Below are 11985 nucleotides of genomic sequence, written 5' to 3' on the forward strand. Positions count from 1 at the left end.
TTGAAATCTCAGCTGACAAAGGCAAAAATAAAGGGGTAAAGTTATTCTCCTTCTCTTTTTATCTTTGATTTTAACGTCACTTTTTTTTGGCTCTCTTTTTACCAAATAATAATTTAACTTTCTTCTCTCATACAAGCAAACCTTTCAATTCAAGCTCTCAACCAACTGGAAAAAGTGAAAATTTATTCCATTATTTCTTCCTGAATTTTATCACCACGTCCTTTTTCTTTCTCTTTTGCCTCCTAAAGAGAAGTTCTAAGGCAATCCCTTCTTAAAAAGGTTCTGGCTTTTGCCCTAGAAATAAACCCAACTAAAAGTTAACAACTAAAGTTACGAGAGAACCAGACTCAGAAGCTCACCATTTTTGGTGGTTTTATTAGAATATATACAACATGCCCACTATGTTATTGTTGTTTGATTTAGCAAAAATTCAGTGCAGTTCGCTGTTCATGACTCGTCGTTTAGCAAAGAATAATGGTAGAAAGGAAAGTGTGTGAGTTTTTTTCATAATATTGCAAAATTTATGCTTTTAGACCATATTTGAAAGTGTGGACATAACTTACTAAAATTTTGCCATATTGGCATCAAATGATGTTACTTTGTCTTTCACTTTACACATATATGATAAGCTTCTACTCTAGAAGATTTTGCTAGTTTTAGGACTAAGAAAAGTGAGAGGCTATTTATATAAGGTCATAATCGACTCGCTGTGACTGGACGTTTTTGTGAGAGCTAAGAGCCGTATCTCTCCTAATAAGTTATAGTTCCTTTCAAGAATTATCTATGTATGGACGTCCACTTTTTATTTTATCTTCAAAATCTACTCGCTAATTACCACTGAAAGACAAATGATGTTGATAAACCGTTGATGGGAGAAACGGACTGGTCATAAATTCCTTATCTCAATAAGACAAAAATTTAACGTTTTCAATGTTGCCTTTTAGTGTTAAATGGAGCCGATAAATTAACCATTTACATACACTAGCTAACGAGATCATCCGGTAAGAGGTTTTAAGTTAAATTCTGCATATACTGAAGAACTTGCAAGAAACATTACATCAAATTTTCTTGTGGTTCTTCATGAATTAACCTGCAGTGCAGAAGGTGCAGCATATGAATTGATGACTAAAAAACGTATAGATTGGTCCATTGTATCAAATCATAACTAGTAGTAATGCTTTATTAGCACATGAGACTTGCTAAATGTTGGTTCATTATTTGGCCAAATATATGCCAACGAAATAAAATTGTGTACTTGTAGAAAAAGAAACATCTGACTAGAAAACAAAATTTTGGTAAGAATCTTACTATACAAACACTTTATATTCTTGTCTTCCCCTATTCTTCTCTAGACTTTTCCTTGGCTTTTATCAATCATTCTGTTAGAATTTTCTGCTCATCCATGGAATTATTTTGTGGGGATACTACTGCCCACTGCCACATTATCAAGAAATTTCGGTGGTTATAAACTATCCACTTAATAAATAACACAATAATTGAGATTAAACATAGATGTAAAGTCAATATTAATTATTATTTTGCAGTTTTATTAAATTAGGTTACTGAGTAATAAGTCATCTATTAATCAAACAATTTGTTAAAGGTCTGAAAGTGGAATGAGAGTAAAGGGCGTAAAAGATTTCGACTTTTGGGTTGGTGTTTTCTTTTTGTAATTTGAACAAAAAAAATTTATGCCTTTAATTCCCAGTTGGTAGCTAGTTTATATTCTGCTTTCCATTGTTTTTGTTGATGAAGTGTAAAGCATTAACAATAAGGCAGCAGAAAGAAAACAGAAATATAATCCCTTGTTGGAAATTATATAAAATATAATTGATAAAATGTAAAGTGCTCTCTCCATTACAATTACCAAGGATCACTCGATACTTTTAAAGATAGTTAAAGGGTCGTCACTCTCTATCTAAAGTTGTCTCTTTCTCTCTCTCTCTCTCTCTCGACTGCAAAACATACAAAATCAATTAGATTTCATATTTACGTAGGAATAAAATATTTTGATTTGGATCTCACAGCTTGATTGCTAGCTAGATAGTAATAAGGACATTGGCTTTTTCTCACCCTCTTCCTTTTGTTGCTTTCTGTCTTTCTTGTCTCCTTGTCTTTCTTTACCTCTCTTTTTCTTTTCTTTTTCTTTTTAGCTTTCCTTTTTCTCTCTGATTTTCTCAGCGGGTACCTGATTCTTTTCACCAGCTCGCTTGAGAGAGATTTTAATCATTTCAAAATGAGTAGTTTAGGGAGACGATTTCAATGTGGCCTCCCCAAGGTGAACTCCAGATTAGGCTTCTTGGGGCTCGTCCCTGAAAGATTTGGTGAGCTTACATCTGATATTCCGTCGTAGCTCAAGCACTTTGGATCCATATCCTTCCCAACCCAGAAACAAACAAATAATTAATTATAATATTCAGAAGATAAGTATGTGAAGATAGGAATCAAAGGACATTTTGACTCAGAGAACGATAGAATATTTATCAATGAAAAAAGAAACAATGCTATAGTACAATACATCTGAAAGAAATTAAAGAAAGAAAGAAAAAAGCCTGCAAAAGTATACATCTCTCGTTTGCTTTCCTACTGCCTATACTATTAATTCCTAAACTTCATTATTGTTCATGAGTATTGCATTATTCTTATGCCATTAAACTATACTTTTGATTTGACCCTAGCTACTTTTAACTCTCATTCATCTTCAGAATTTATCAAATCAAACATCAAAAGCTGGCCTTCATGAGTCAAATATTGGATTAGATTTTGAGTTAATAGGGCAAATGAGATTAATTATGAAGGGGACAATAAAGTCTGCAATTTCAGGAATTAAGGCACTTTATTATCTTGGACTTACGAGAGTGACAAATTTATCCCTTAGATCTTTTACTCTTTGACCATCAATATTAATTTCTTCCATTTATATGAAACTCGAAGTTTGAAATGAAATACCTCAAGAGAAGGGAGGTTTCCATTGGAATCCTTTTGTTTCCCATGCAGCCAAGCTTCCCTGCTACAAAACAACACATTGAGGGAATATTTCCAATCAGTGGAAGCCATGCAGAAGAGAAAAAGAAAAAAAAAGATTAAAAGAAAAGCTATCTTTTTACTGTCTTGTTTATAGTTCCTCATCACTTTACATATTATGCTGATTGAAAAAAAGTTGAAGCCACCCCCATGTGATTGCCCATTACCCTAACAACAAACTGAAGGGAAGTTTCAAAGATCATAGCTTTAATACCAAGATTTCCCACTAATGGGTCCATCCATCAAAGGGTTTAGATAGCTAGCTTTGAAACTAAGTTTTCTAAATTGTAGGACCCATTTACTAACCCTAAAATCTGGGCCCACAAAATCCAGAGGAAAGAGATATCTCCATTTTTTAGGTGGATTTGTCAAATAAGGATTCCCTTGTCTTGGAATGGTAGGAGAGAGTTGGTGGTTTCTTTTACTTTCCTTTTCACCCACTACTAGAAGAGATTGTATGTATATAATTACCCCATCATGGAGGGCTCAGTGTTCACGGTCGTGGACTGACAGAACAAACCAGAGAAATCATTTCTTTCTCTTTTTGTGATTTATTGCATGAAACTATGTTTGTATGTGAGTGCATCAGTGAGTGTGTGGTGGGAGAGAGAGAGAGACGAAGAGGAAGAGGAAAGATGAGATTTTTATTCATATATTTATTTATATTGAAGATAAAATGTTCTTCCAGTATTTAAACTTTTTAAGCAAATATGATATATTCTAGGCGAACGTTGTTATCAAACATCTATATTTTTAAGGAACAAAGTTCAAGGACAAGAGGAGAACGAAGAAGATATGTTTTAAAAGTGTTATAGTCATCAACTCTCTATTGTTTCGTTTTGAACATTTTACTTATTTATTTGGAAAATGACTTGCGCCAACCATTAACTATGGCTGTTCATATAAATGAGAAAGGGATTAGATCTTTCTAAGAATTCTCAAACAAAAAGAATTGGTTTCGGAAGTCAAAAAATTTCTTAACCGACTACTGCACGTAGACTTTATTGTTCACAATATCAAACGATCAAACACTAAGTCAAAGACTTCGGAATTTTTTTTACCCCATTTAGGGAAATAAGTGAGGTTTGAAAATCGGTTTTTCTATTTTTTATTTGTGGGATTTTTATTTCCTAGTAAACAACCAATGAACTGAAGCACAAAAGTTAGAGAAAACATAGAAGTTTCACCTTGAAGAATTGCTCCAGAGGCCGTGATATTCCTTCTCTTGATGAACATTTGGTCTTCCCTGCTGCATAGGTAACTCGGGCCTTCTTGGGTGTTGAATATCAAACATCAAATCTTCAGAAGTATCACCGGATGATCCATTTTCAAAGGCATCTGATTGTCCTGCATAAACAATATTAAAGCCCCATTTATAGAATATAAATATGATTAACTACANGACTGCAAAACATACAAAATCAATTAGATTTCATATTTACGTAGGAATAAAATATTTTGATTTGGATCTCACAGCTTGATTGCTAGCTAGATAGTAATAAGGACATTGGCTTTTTCTCACCCTCTTCCTTTTGTTGCTTTCTGTCTTTCTTGTCTCCTTGTCTTTCTTTACCTCTCTTTTTCTTTTCTTTTTCTTTTTAGCTTTCCTTTTTCTCTCTGATTTTCTCAGCGGGTACCTGATTCTTTTCACCAGCTCGCTTGAGAGAGATTTTAATCATTTCAAAATGAGTAGTTTAGGGAGACGATTTCAATGTGGCCTCCCCAAGGTGAACTCCAGATTAGGCTTCTTGGGGCTCGTCCCTGAAAGATTTGGTGAGCTTACATCTGATATTCCGTCGTAGCTCAAGCACTTTGGATCCATATCCTTCCCAACCCAGAAACAAACAAATAATTAATTATAATATTCAGAAGATAAGTATGTGAAGATAGGAATCAAAGGACATTTTGACTCAGAGAACGATAGAATATTTATCAATGAAAAAAGAAACAATGCTATAGTACAATACATCTGAAAGAAATTAAAGAAAGAAAGAAAAAAGCCTGCAAAAGTATACATCTCTCATTTGCTTTCCTACTGCCTATACTATTAATTCCTAAACTTCATTGCTGTTCACGAGTATTGCATTATTCTTATGCCATTAAACTATACTTTTGATTTGACCCTAGCTACTTTTAACTCTCATCCATCTTCAGAATTTATCAAATCAAACATCAAAAGCTGGCCTTCATGAGTCAAATATTGGATTAGATTTTGAGTTAATAGGGCAAATGAGATTAATTATGAAGGGGACAATAAAGTCTGCAATTTCAGGAATTAAGGCACTTTATTATCTTGGACTTACTAGAGTGACAAATTTGTCCCTTAGATCTTTTACTCTTTGACCATCAATATTAATTTCTTCCATTTATATGAAACTCGAAGTTTGAAATGAAATACCTCAAGAGAAGGGAGGTTTCCATTGGAATCCTTTTGTTTCCCATGCAGCCAAGCTTCCCTGCTACAAAACAACACATTGAGGGAATATTTCCAATCAGTGGAAGCCATGCAGAAGAGAAAAAGAAAAAAAAAGATTAAAAGAAAAGCTATCTTTTTACTGTCTTGTTTATAGTTCCTCATCACTTTACATATTATGCTGATTGAAAAAAAGTTGAAGCCACCCCCATGTGATTGCCCATTACCCTAACAACAAACTGAAGGGAAGTTTCAAAGATCATAGCTTTAATACCAAGATTTCCCACTAATGGGTCCATCCATCAAAGGGTTTAGATAGCTAGCTTTGAAACTAAGTTTTCTAAATTGTAGGACCCATTTACTAACCCTAAAATCTGGGCCCACAAAATCCAGAGGAAAGAGATATCTCCATTTTTTAGGTGGATTTGTCAAATAAGGATTCCCTTGTCTTGGAATGGTAGGAGAGAGTTGGTGGTTTCTTTTACTTTCCTTTTCACCCACTACTAGAAGAGATTGTATGTATATAATTACCCCATCATGGAGGGCTCAGTGTTCACGGTCGTGGACTGACAGAACAAACCAGAGGAATCATTTCTTTCTCTTTTTGTGATTTATTGCATGAAACTATGTTTGTATGTGAGTGCACCAGTGAGTGTGTGGTGGGAGAGAGAAAGAGACGAAGAGGAAGAGGAAAGATGAGATTTTTATTCATATATTTATTTATATTTAAGATAAAATGTTCTTCCAGTATTTAAACTTTTTAAGCAAATATGCTATATTCTAGGCGAACGTTCTTATCAAACATCTATATTTTTAAGGAACAAAGTTCAAGGACAAGAGGAGAACGAAGAAGATATGTTTTAAAAGTGTTATAGTCATCAACTCTCTATTGTTTCGTTTTGAACATTTTACTTATTTATTTGGAAAATGACTTGCGCCAACCATTAACTATGGCTGTTCATATAAATGAGAAAGGGATTAGATCTTTCTAAGAATTCTCAAACAAGAAGAATTGGTTTCAGAAGTCAAAAAATTTCTTAACCGACTACTGCACGCGGACTTTATTGTTCACGATATCAAACGATCAAACACTAAGTCAAAGACTTTGGAATTTTTTTTGCCCCATTTAGGGAAATAAGTGAGGTTTGAAAAACGGTTTTTCTATTTTTTATTTGTGGGATTTTTATTTCCTAGTAAACAACCAATGAACTGAAGCACAAAAGTTAGAGAAAACATAGAAGTTTCACCTTGAAGAATTGCTCCAGAGGCCGTGATATTCCTTCTCTTGATGAACATTTGGTCTTCCCTGCTGCATAGATAGCTCGGGCCTTCTTGGGTGTTGAATATCAAACATCAAATCTTCAGAAGTATCACCGGATGATCCATTTTCAAAGGCATCTGATTGTCCTGCATAAATAATATTAAAGCCCGATTTATAGAATATAAATATGATTAACTACATTGTTACTATCCTTCTTAATCATAAATCATATATATATATATATATATAAACACCAGAGGCGAAACCTGAAGAAGCTGCTGCCCTATCGGTGGTCTTCACAGTTCGATACATCTGCAAAAAAATTAGAAAATAAAATAAAATAAACCCATATCAGGCTTAACAAATAGTGGATTAGAATAAGAAAGAAAACGTTAATATTTATAACCGGATAAAGAACAAAACAAGAAATGGACCAAGATACTGTTTTTAAAACTACCGGACATGGTCTGATACAGTGCACTGAGTAGAATACAAACAGTAAAAAAGTTGGAAGATGAATATGAAACTACACACGGAAGCATCTATGCTCATATAAATGCATGCAAAAGAGCTAGAGGTGAAAGTGGTTAACCATGGTAAAAAGAAAATGGGTTAAACTAACCCATCTGAAGAAGATATCATTGAGAAATGATAGTGTTCTGTACTTGTGATTATTTTCTTCCTTATCTCCTGTGCAAGAGAAAACGTTTTTAAAAGAAAACGGGACTGACTGAGCGTAAACCTGCCTCGCCTTGGTTATGACTTATTTTGAATTTTTTGGGTTTGTCTTATTTGTTTCCTGAAATCGATGGTTCACTCTCTCTCTCTCTCTTGTTATTGAATTTATATTTTCTTTTTCTCTTACTTGAGGTGGTTCATTCTTCCAAGCAAAAAGCTGTTTATTAGCTTGCAGGACCATCAGATCTAGTAGAAAAAGAAGTGCTAAGGATTTGAGAGACCCTCTGCAGGGAAACATTGGAATTTGGAATCTATATGCTATTTTCACCTTCCAGTAATGTAGGCTCTTAACATACAAATTGAGCTAACAATAACCTCCATTAGCGCTGCATCAAGGACTTTAACAGTTGAAGGAGAGATGAAATTCAAGACTGGAAATTTATGTAAAATACTTCAATATAAATATGTATCTAGAATTTACATTTAAAGGGAACCCTTAAAAGGAGAATAAGAAGAGAAACAGAGAAAGAGGGGTTTGATTATTACCTGTAAGTGAGATTTAACATGAGCCAAGGTAAGATCTTTGACATCCATTAGTTCAAGAACTGATTTTGGAGTAGCTCCTGAACCCATTAAAGAAGAATATGAGTAAAAAACTTATCTTGTCTAAAGATGCAAGAGAAATAATATATGTAAAAGATAATACGAGGGAAAAGATAAGAAAAGGAGATAAAAGAAAAGAAAGTAAAAGAGAAAAAAAAGGAAGATAGAAAGAAGGAAACAAAATGAAGCATACTTTCATGGCCACCCAATAACTCAACAGCATGAACAAAGCGAGCATGAAGTGTGGTTGTCCACCGCATCCTTGGTGCTCTCATGCTGCGTTTGGCCGGAAACCTCGACATAAATCTCGATCTCATCAGCCCTTGAGACTGATAGGAACTCAAACTTGAGGTACTAGTGTTGTTAGTAACCAAAGAAGGAGGAGAAGTAGCCAAAGAAGAATCCAAAGGTTGTTGAGGAAATGGGAAAGGAGAAGAAGCAGCAGGATGATTTTGGTAAACAGGAATTCCCCTTATGGGTCTCAAGAAACCAATCTCTTGGCTGAGTCCTTGTTGTTGTTGTTGTTGATGTTGATGATGATGATGGTGATGGTGATGATGAGGATGAGGATGAGGATGATGATAAAGAACTGGGTTGTGGAGTTGGTTTTGGTGGTGAGTAGGGTACTGGTTTTGGGGAAAAGAGTGAAAAAGGCTACCATTACAATTGTTATTGTTCTGAAGGATGTGAAACTGGTTGGGGTTGGACTCTGAAACCCTTGGGTTCGATAAGGAAAGCTCAAAACAACTATCTGGTTTAGCCATTGAAGACACGGAGTTCCTCGAGTCCAAAGCTCTCTTCCAAAATCCCAAATCCATCTCTTCTTCTGTAGTACTAGTTCTTCTCCATGTTGATGTTGGTTTGGTGTTTGGTGGACTGATTTGCAGAGACAAATCTGGTTGAGCTGGGAATAACTCCATCTCAAAACCCCTTCAAGCTCTCGTTTGCACACCTTTCTCTCTCCCTTCCACTCTTTCTCCTTGTTTATAAGTATCCTCAAGAAAAAGAGTGTTTTAAGTGATCTAAGTGAAAGAGTTGATGATTTTTGAGGTATGGAATTGTTTGAGATGGGATTTGATCAATTTTAAGAGCTAAGAGGAGTAGTTGCAGAGATTTGAGATTGAGAAGAAAAGAAGAAAGAAAGAGAGAGAAAAGAAAGAGAAGAAATGACAAGGTATGAGAAGTGAATGGTTGTTTCTTTTGTGTGAAGTATATGTGAGAAAATGACACTTGAGGGGGTAATAGCAAAAGAGGAGAGAGAGAGAGAGAGTTTGTGTTTCTTTTGTGGACGTGGGGTTAGGGTACTAGGGTGAGAAAGCAAGAAAAAGGATACTAAAAAATAAAGTAAATTGAAGTCTAGGGACTTATTCTTTTTTATTTTATTTTATTATTTCTTTTCTTTTTAGACCAGAAAAAAAAAAAAAAAAAGATTTTAATGTTAAAAAAGCTTTAACGTGTGCATTTGTCTCTCAACAAGTTAAATATACTTTTTACTTAACTTATTACTTACCTTTCTAACCCACACATACTCTTCTTTTTCTTTCTCTTTACTGAAACCTATGCCTCTTGCTCCTTTTCACAAAACCCTAAATTCAACAATATTTTTATTATTTATTTTTTTAATTAATTAATTACTCCAGTCACTGTTTTCCACAGCCTAGGGTTTGTTAAACCCACATTCACATTCACAACCACTCATTGTGATATGATGAACCCATAATTTTTACATATCAAATCACTTTAGTTTCTCGGCCCCCACTCCCACTCCCGACTCCCTTTTCATTTTCTCTTTCATTTTCTCCATATTTTTAAACATCTTCAGTATATAGAAATGTCCTCTAAGTAAAGTTAACTAACAAGAGCATTGAAAAGTCAAATTTACTTTTCTTTATATAAATTAATAACAACCCAAATGAGTTGATTTTTTTTTTTTTTAGAGAAAAAAATAATAATAATATTAAGTTATTTAATTTTTCAAGTCGTGTTTTTGGTTCAGTCAGAGTCAATGAGTGGCTCTCGATGTACCATCGAGGCATCGACAAAATGTTAAGAGAGATTAAATCAGCAGGAAGACAATGTAGAGCCTATCTTAGACATAGCATATTATACAAGGACATGTTTGGCTGGCAGGGTTAAACCATGTGGAAATTAATGCTGCTATAAAAGTCGTAATGTTCAATTAATTTAATACATTTACTCACATTTATAAATGTTTTTTTTATTTATCCAAGAACCATGCCATGGCCTAGACAATTTGACAAACAAAAGATTTTATACATTTTTATGGTGTTCTTTGGGATTTTTTTTTTTCTTTTTTCTTTTTTAACTAGCTTTAAGTTGCTCAATTAATGCAGTATCAGTCTTCTCCGCATAAACCATTCATGTATTTATGGAGACTTAGTTTTTAAGATGGATCAATTCCTATGGTAGCTTTCTGTTCATTATTGCTTAATAAAAGTTTCTACATTTTTGGATTACTTCCCTTTTGTAAAGAGATCCTTTTTCATGAATAATAAGTCCTTTCACTTATATTTGTGATGCCCTGTTGTTAATTTTATTGTTCATTTCAGATTAAGAAATGCCAACACTTTAATCTTCATTAATTAATTTCTCATCACTGAATGCATAATTATAATATATTATCTTTCCCTTCTTGTCATTTTTGTTTAAAAAGAATCTAATATTTTAATTTCTACGACACAAAAAAAAAAAATATAATAATAATAATAAATAAATAGGACTGTATAGATTCAACGATAGTGGCTCAGGTTTGGTTGTGACCACCAGAGATATTATTTTATATCCATAATTCAACTTGTTTTATAACCTTAAGTCCTTTATTTTGTCCAAAATATTATGTGAATTTTTTGATATATTTATTAATAATTAAATGGGTACCAGGCAGATCTTTCACGTTATTTCTAATTAGGGAAGGTTGCATCAAACATACCAAGATTTTGTCGATATCACTCAAAGATAGGGACTAGCTATGAAATTTGATAATATTTTTAAAAAATGTTTTCTAATTTTCTTTGTTCCAACTTCTAATGTTGGCATATGCTTTTGCTATTTCTAAATAATAAACATGGTAGAAACATATTGATTTGCATGTTTTTATGATTGCAAGTTCACAATAGAAAGAGTATTCAATTTGGTAGATCATCAAAGGTACACACTGTATCATATCTTCTATACATTAAGCTAATAATCTTATTAAAAGATATGTATTTAAAAAAAAAAAAAAACAACTAATCACATTAATTGTTAGATTATTTAAAAAAAAAAAAAGAGTAATCTATACATAACCTAATTCTTGTATTACATACAATAAGATGATACGTCCAATCTCCCTCACCAACTCATATATACGAGTGGATATGTAATATTGGAAAAAAAAATTCTTGAGCCTCAATATATTTAGTAATTAGATAAAAAATATTTGGCGTTAAACTAGACTACAAAATATAAATATCATAGGGGGCGTTTGTCTAAGCTTATGAAAATTAGCTTATAACAACCATTGCTTATAAGCTAAAATTAACTTATAAACATTTGAAATTTTAAGCAATTACGTGTTTGGTTAAGTACTTATAAGTGACTGATAAGTTTGACGTGTTTGGTAAAATGTGCTTATAAGTATATTTTATTATAAATTACTAAAAAAGGTACTACATTAACAATGGCATACTATGAATTTTAAAATTAAACAGGTAATGTGGTAATATCTTGATCAAACTACTTATAGCAAAGTGCTTATAAGCCAAAAAAAAAAGTACCTCCCCCCAACTTATTTTTTTTAGCTTATAGCTCAAAAAAATTATAAACAAACAGGTCACTTAATTTTAGAGCTTACAAGCAAGTTTGACCAGCTTATAAGCTTAGACAACACCCCCATAATATCTTCATACTAATATGTTTGTCTGAGCTTATGAAAATTAGCTTATAAGCAACAAGTACTTATAAGCTAATTTTAGCTTATAAGTATTTGAAATTTTAAGCAGTTACA

At 33.1% G+C, this 11985-nt stretch overlaps 1 protein-coding gene across 4 annotated transcripts; it reads right to left on the reverse strand.

Annotated features, from left to right (window-relative positions):
* Positions 1–1786: 1786 nt before the first annotated feature.
* On the reverse strand, positions 1787–9174 carry LOC116135106 (probable transcription factor KAN2). Of its 4 annotated transcripts, none has more exons than XM_031420811.1 (6): positions 8173–9174; positions 7923–7999; positions 6965–7010; positions 4212–4371; positions 2950–3007; positions 1787–2376 (listed from the first exon to the last, which is right to left on the reverse strand). In XM_031420811.1, the coding sequence occupies exons 1-6, from the start codon at positions 8897–8899 to the stop codon at positions 2260–2262; spliced, it is 1185 nt and encodes a 394-aa protein (XP_031276671.1). In that variant the 5' UTR covers positions 8900–9174; the 3' UTR covers positions 1787–2259. The 4 variants fall into 4 exon arrangements, with proteins under 4 accessions (XP_031276671.1, XP_031276669.1, XP_031276670.1 ...); XM_031420809.1 differs by having other exon boundaries at positions 2950–3010; XM_031420810.1 differs by lacking the exons at positions 1787–2376; positions 2950–3007; positions 4212–4371 and adding exons at positions 4427–4849; positions 5423–5480; positions 6685–6844.
* Between the last annotated feature and the right edge of the window lie 2811 nt (positions 9175–11985).

The sequence above is a fragment of the Pistacia vera genome, unplaced genomic scaffold (assembly GCF_008641045.1).
Source record: "Pistacia vera cultivar Batoury unplaced genomic scaffold, PisVer_v2 Contig294, whole genome shotgun sequence".
NCBI lineage: Eukaryota > Viridiplantae > Streptophyta > Magnoliopsida > Sapindales > Anacardiaceae > Pistacia > Pistacia vera.

Coding starts and splice junctions, on each gene's coding strand:
- LOC116135106 (XM_031420809.1), bottom strand. CDS start 8,899: ATGGAGTTATTCCCAGCTCAACCAGATTTGTCTCTGCAAATCAGTCCA. Junction 8,000..8,172: donor GTTATTGGGTGGCCATGAAA/GTATGCTTCATT, acceptor TAATGGGTTCAG/GAGCTACTCCAAAATCAGTT. Junction 7,011..7,922: donor ATGTTAAATCTCACTTACAG/GTAATAATCAAA, acceptor ATTTTTTTGCAG/ATGTATCGAACTGTGAAGAC.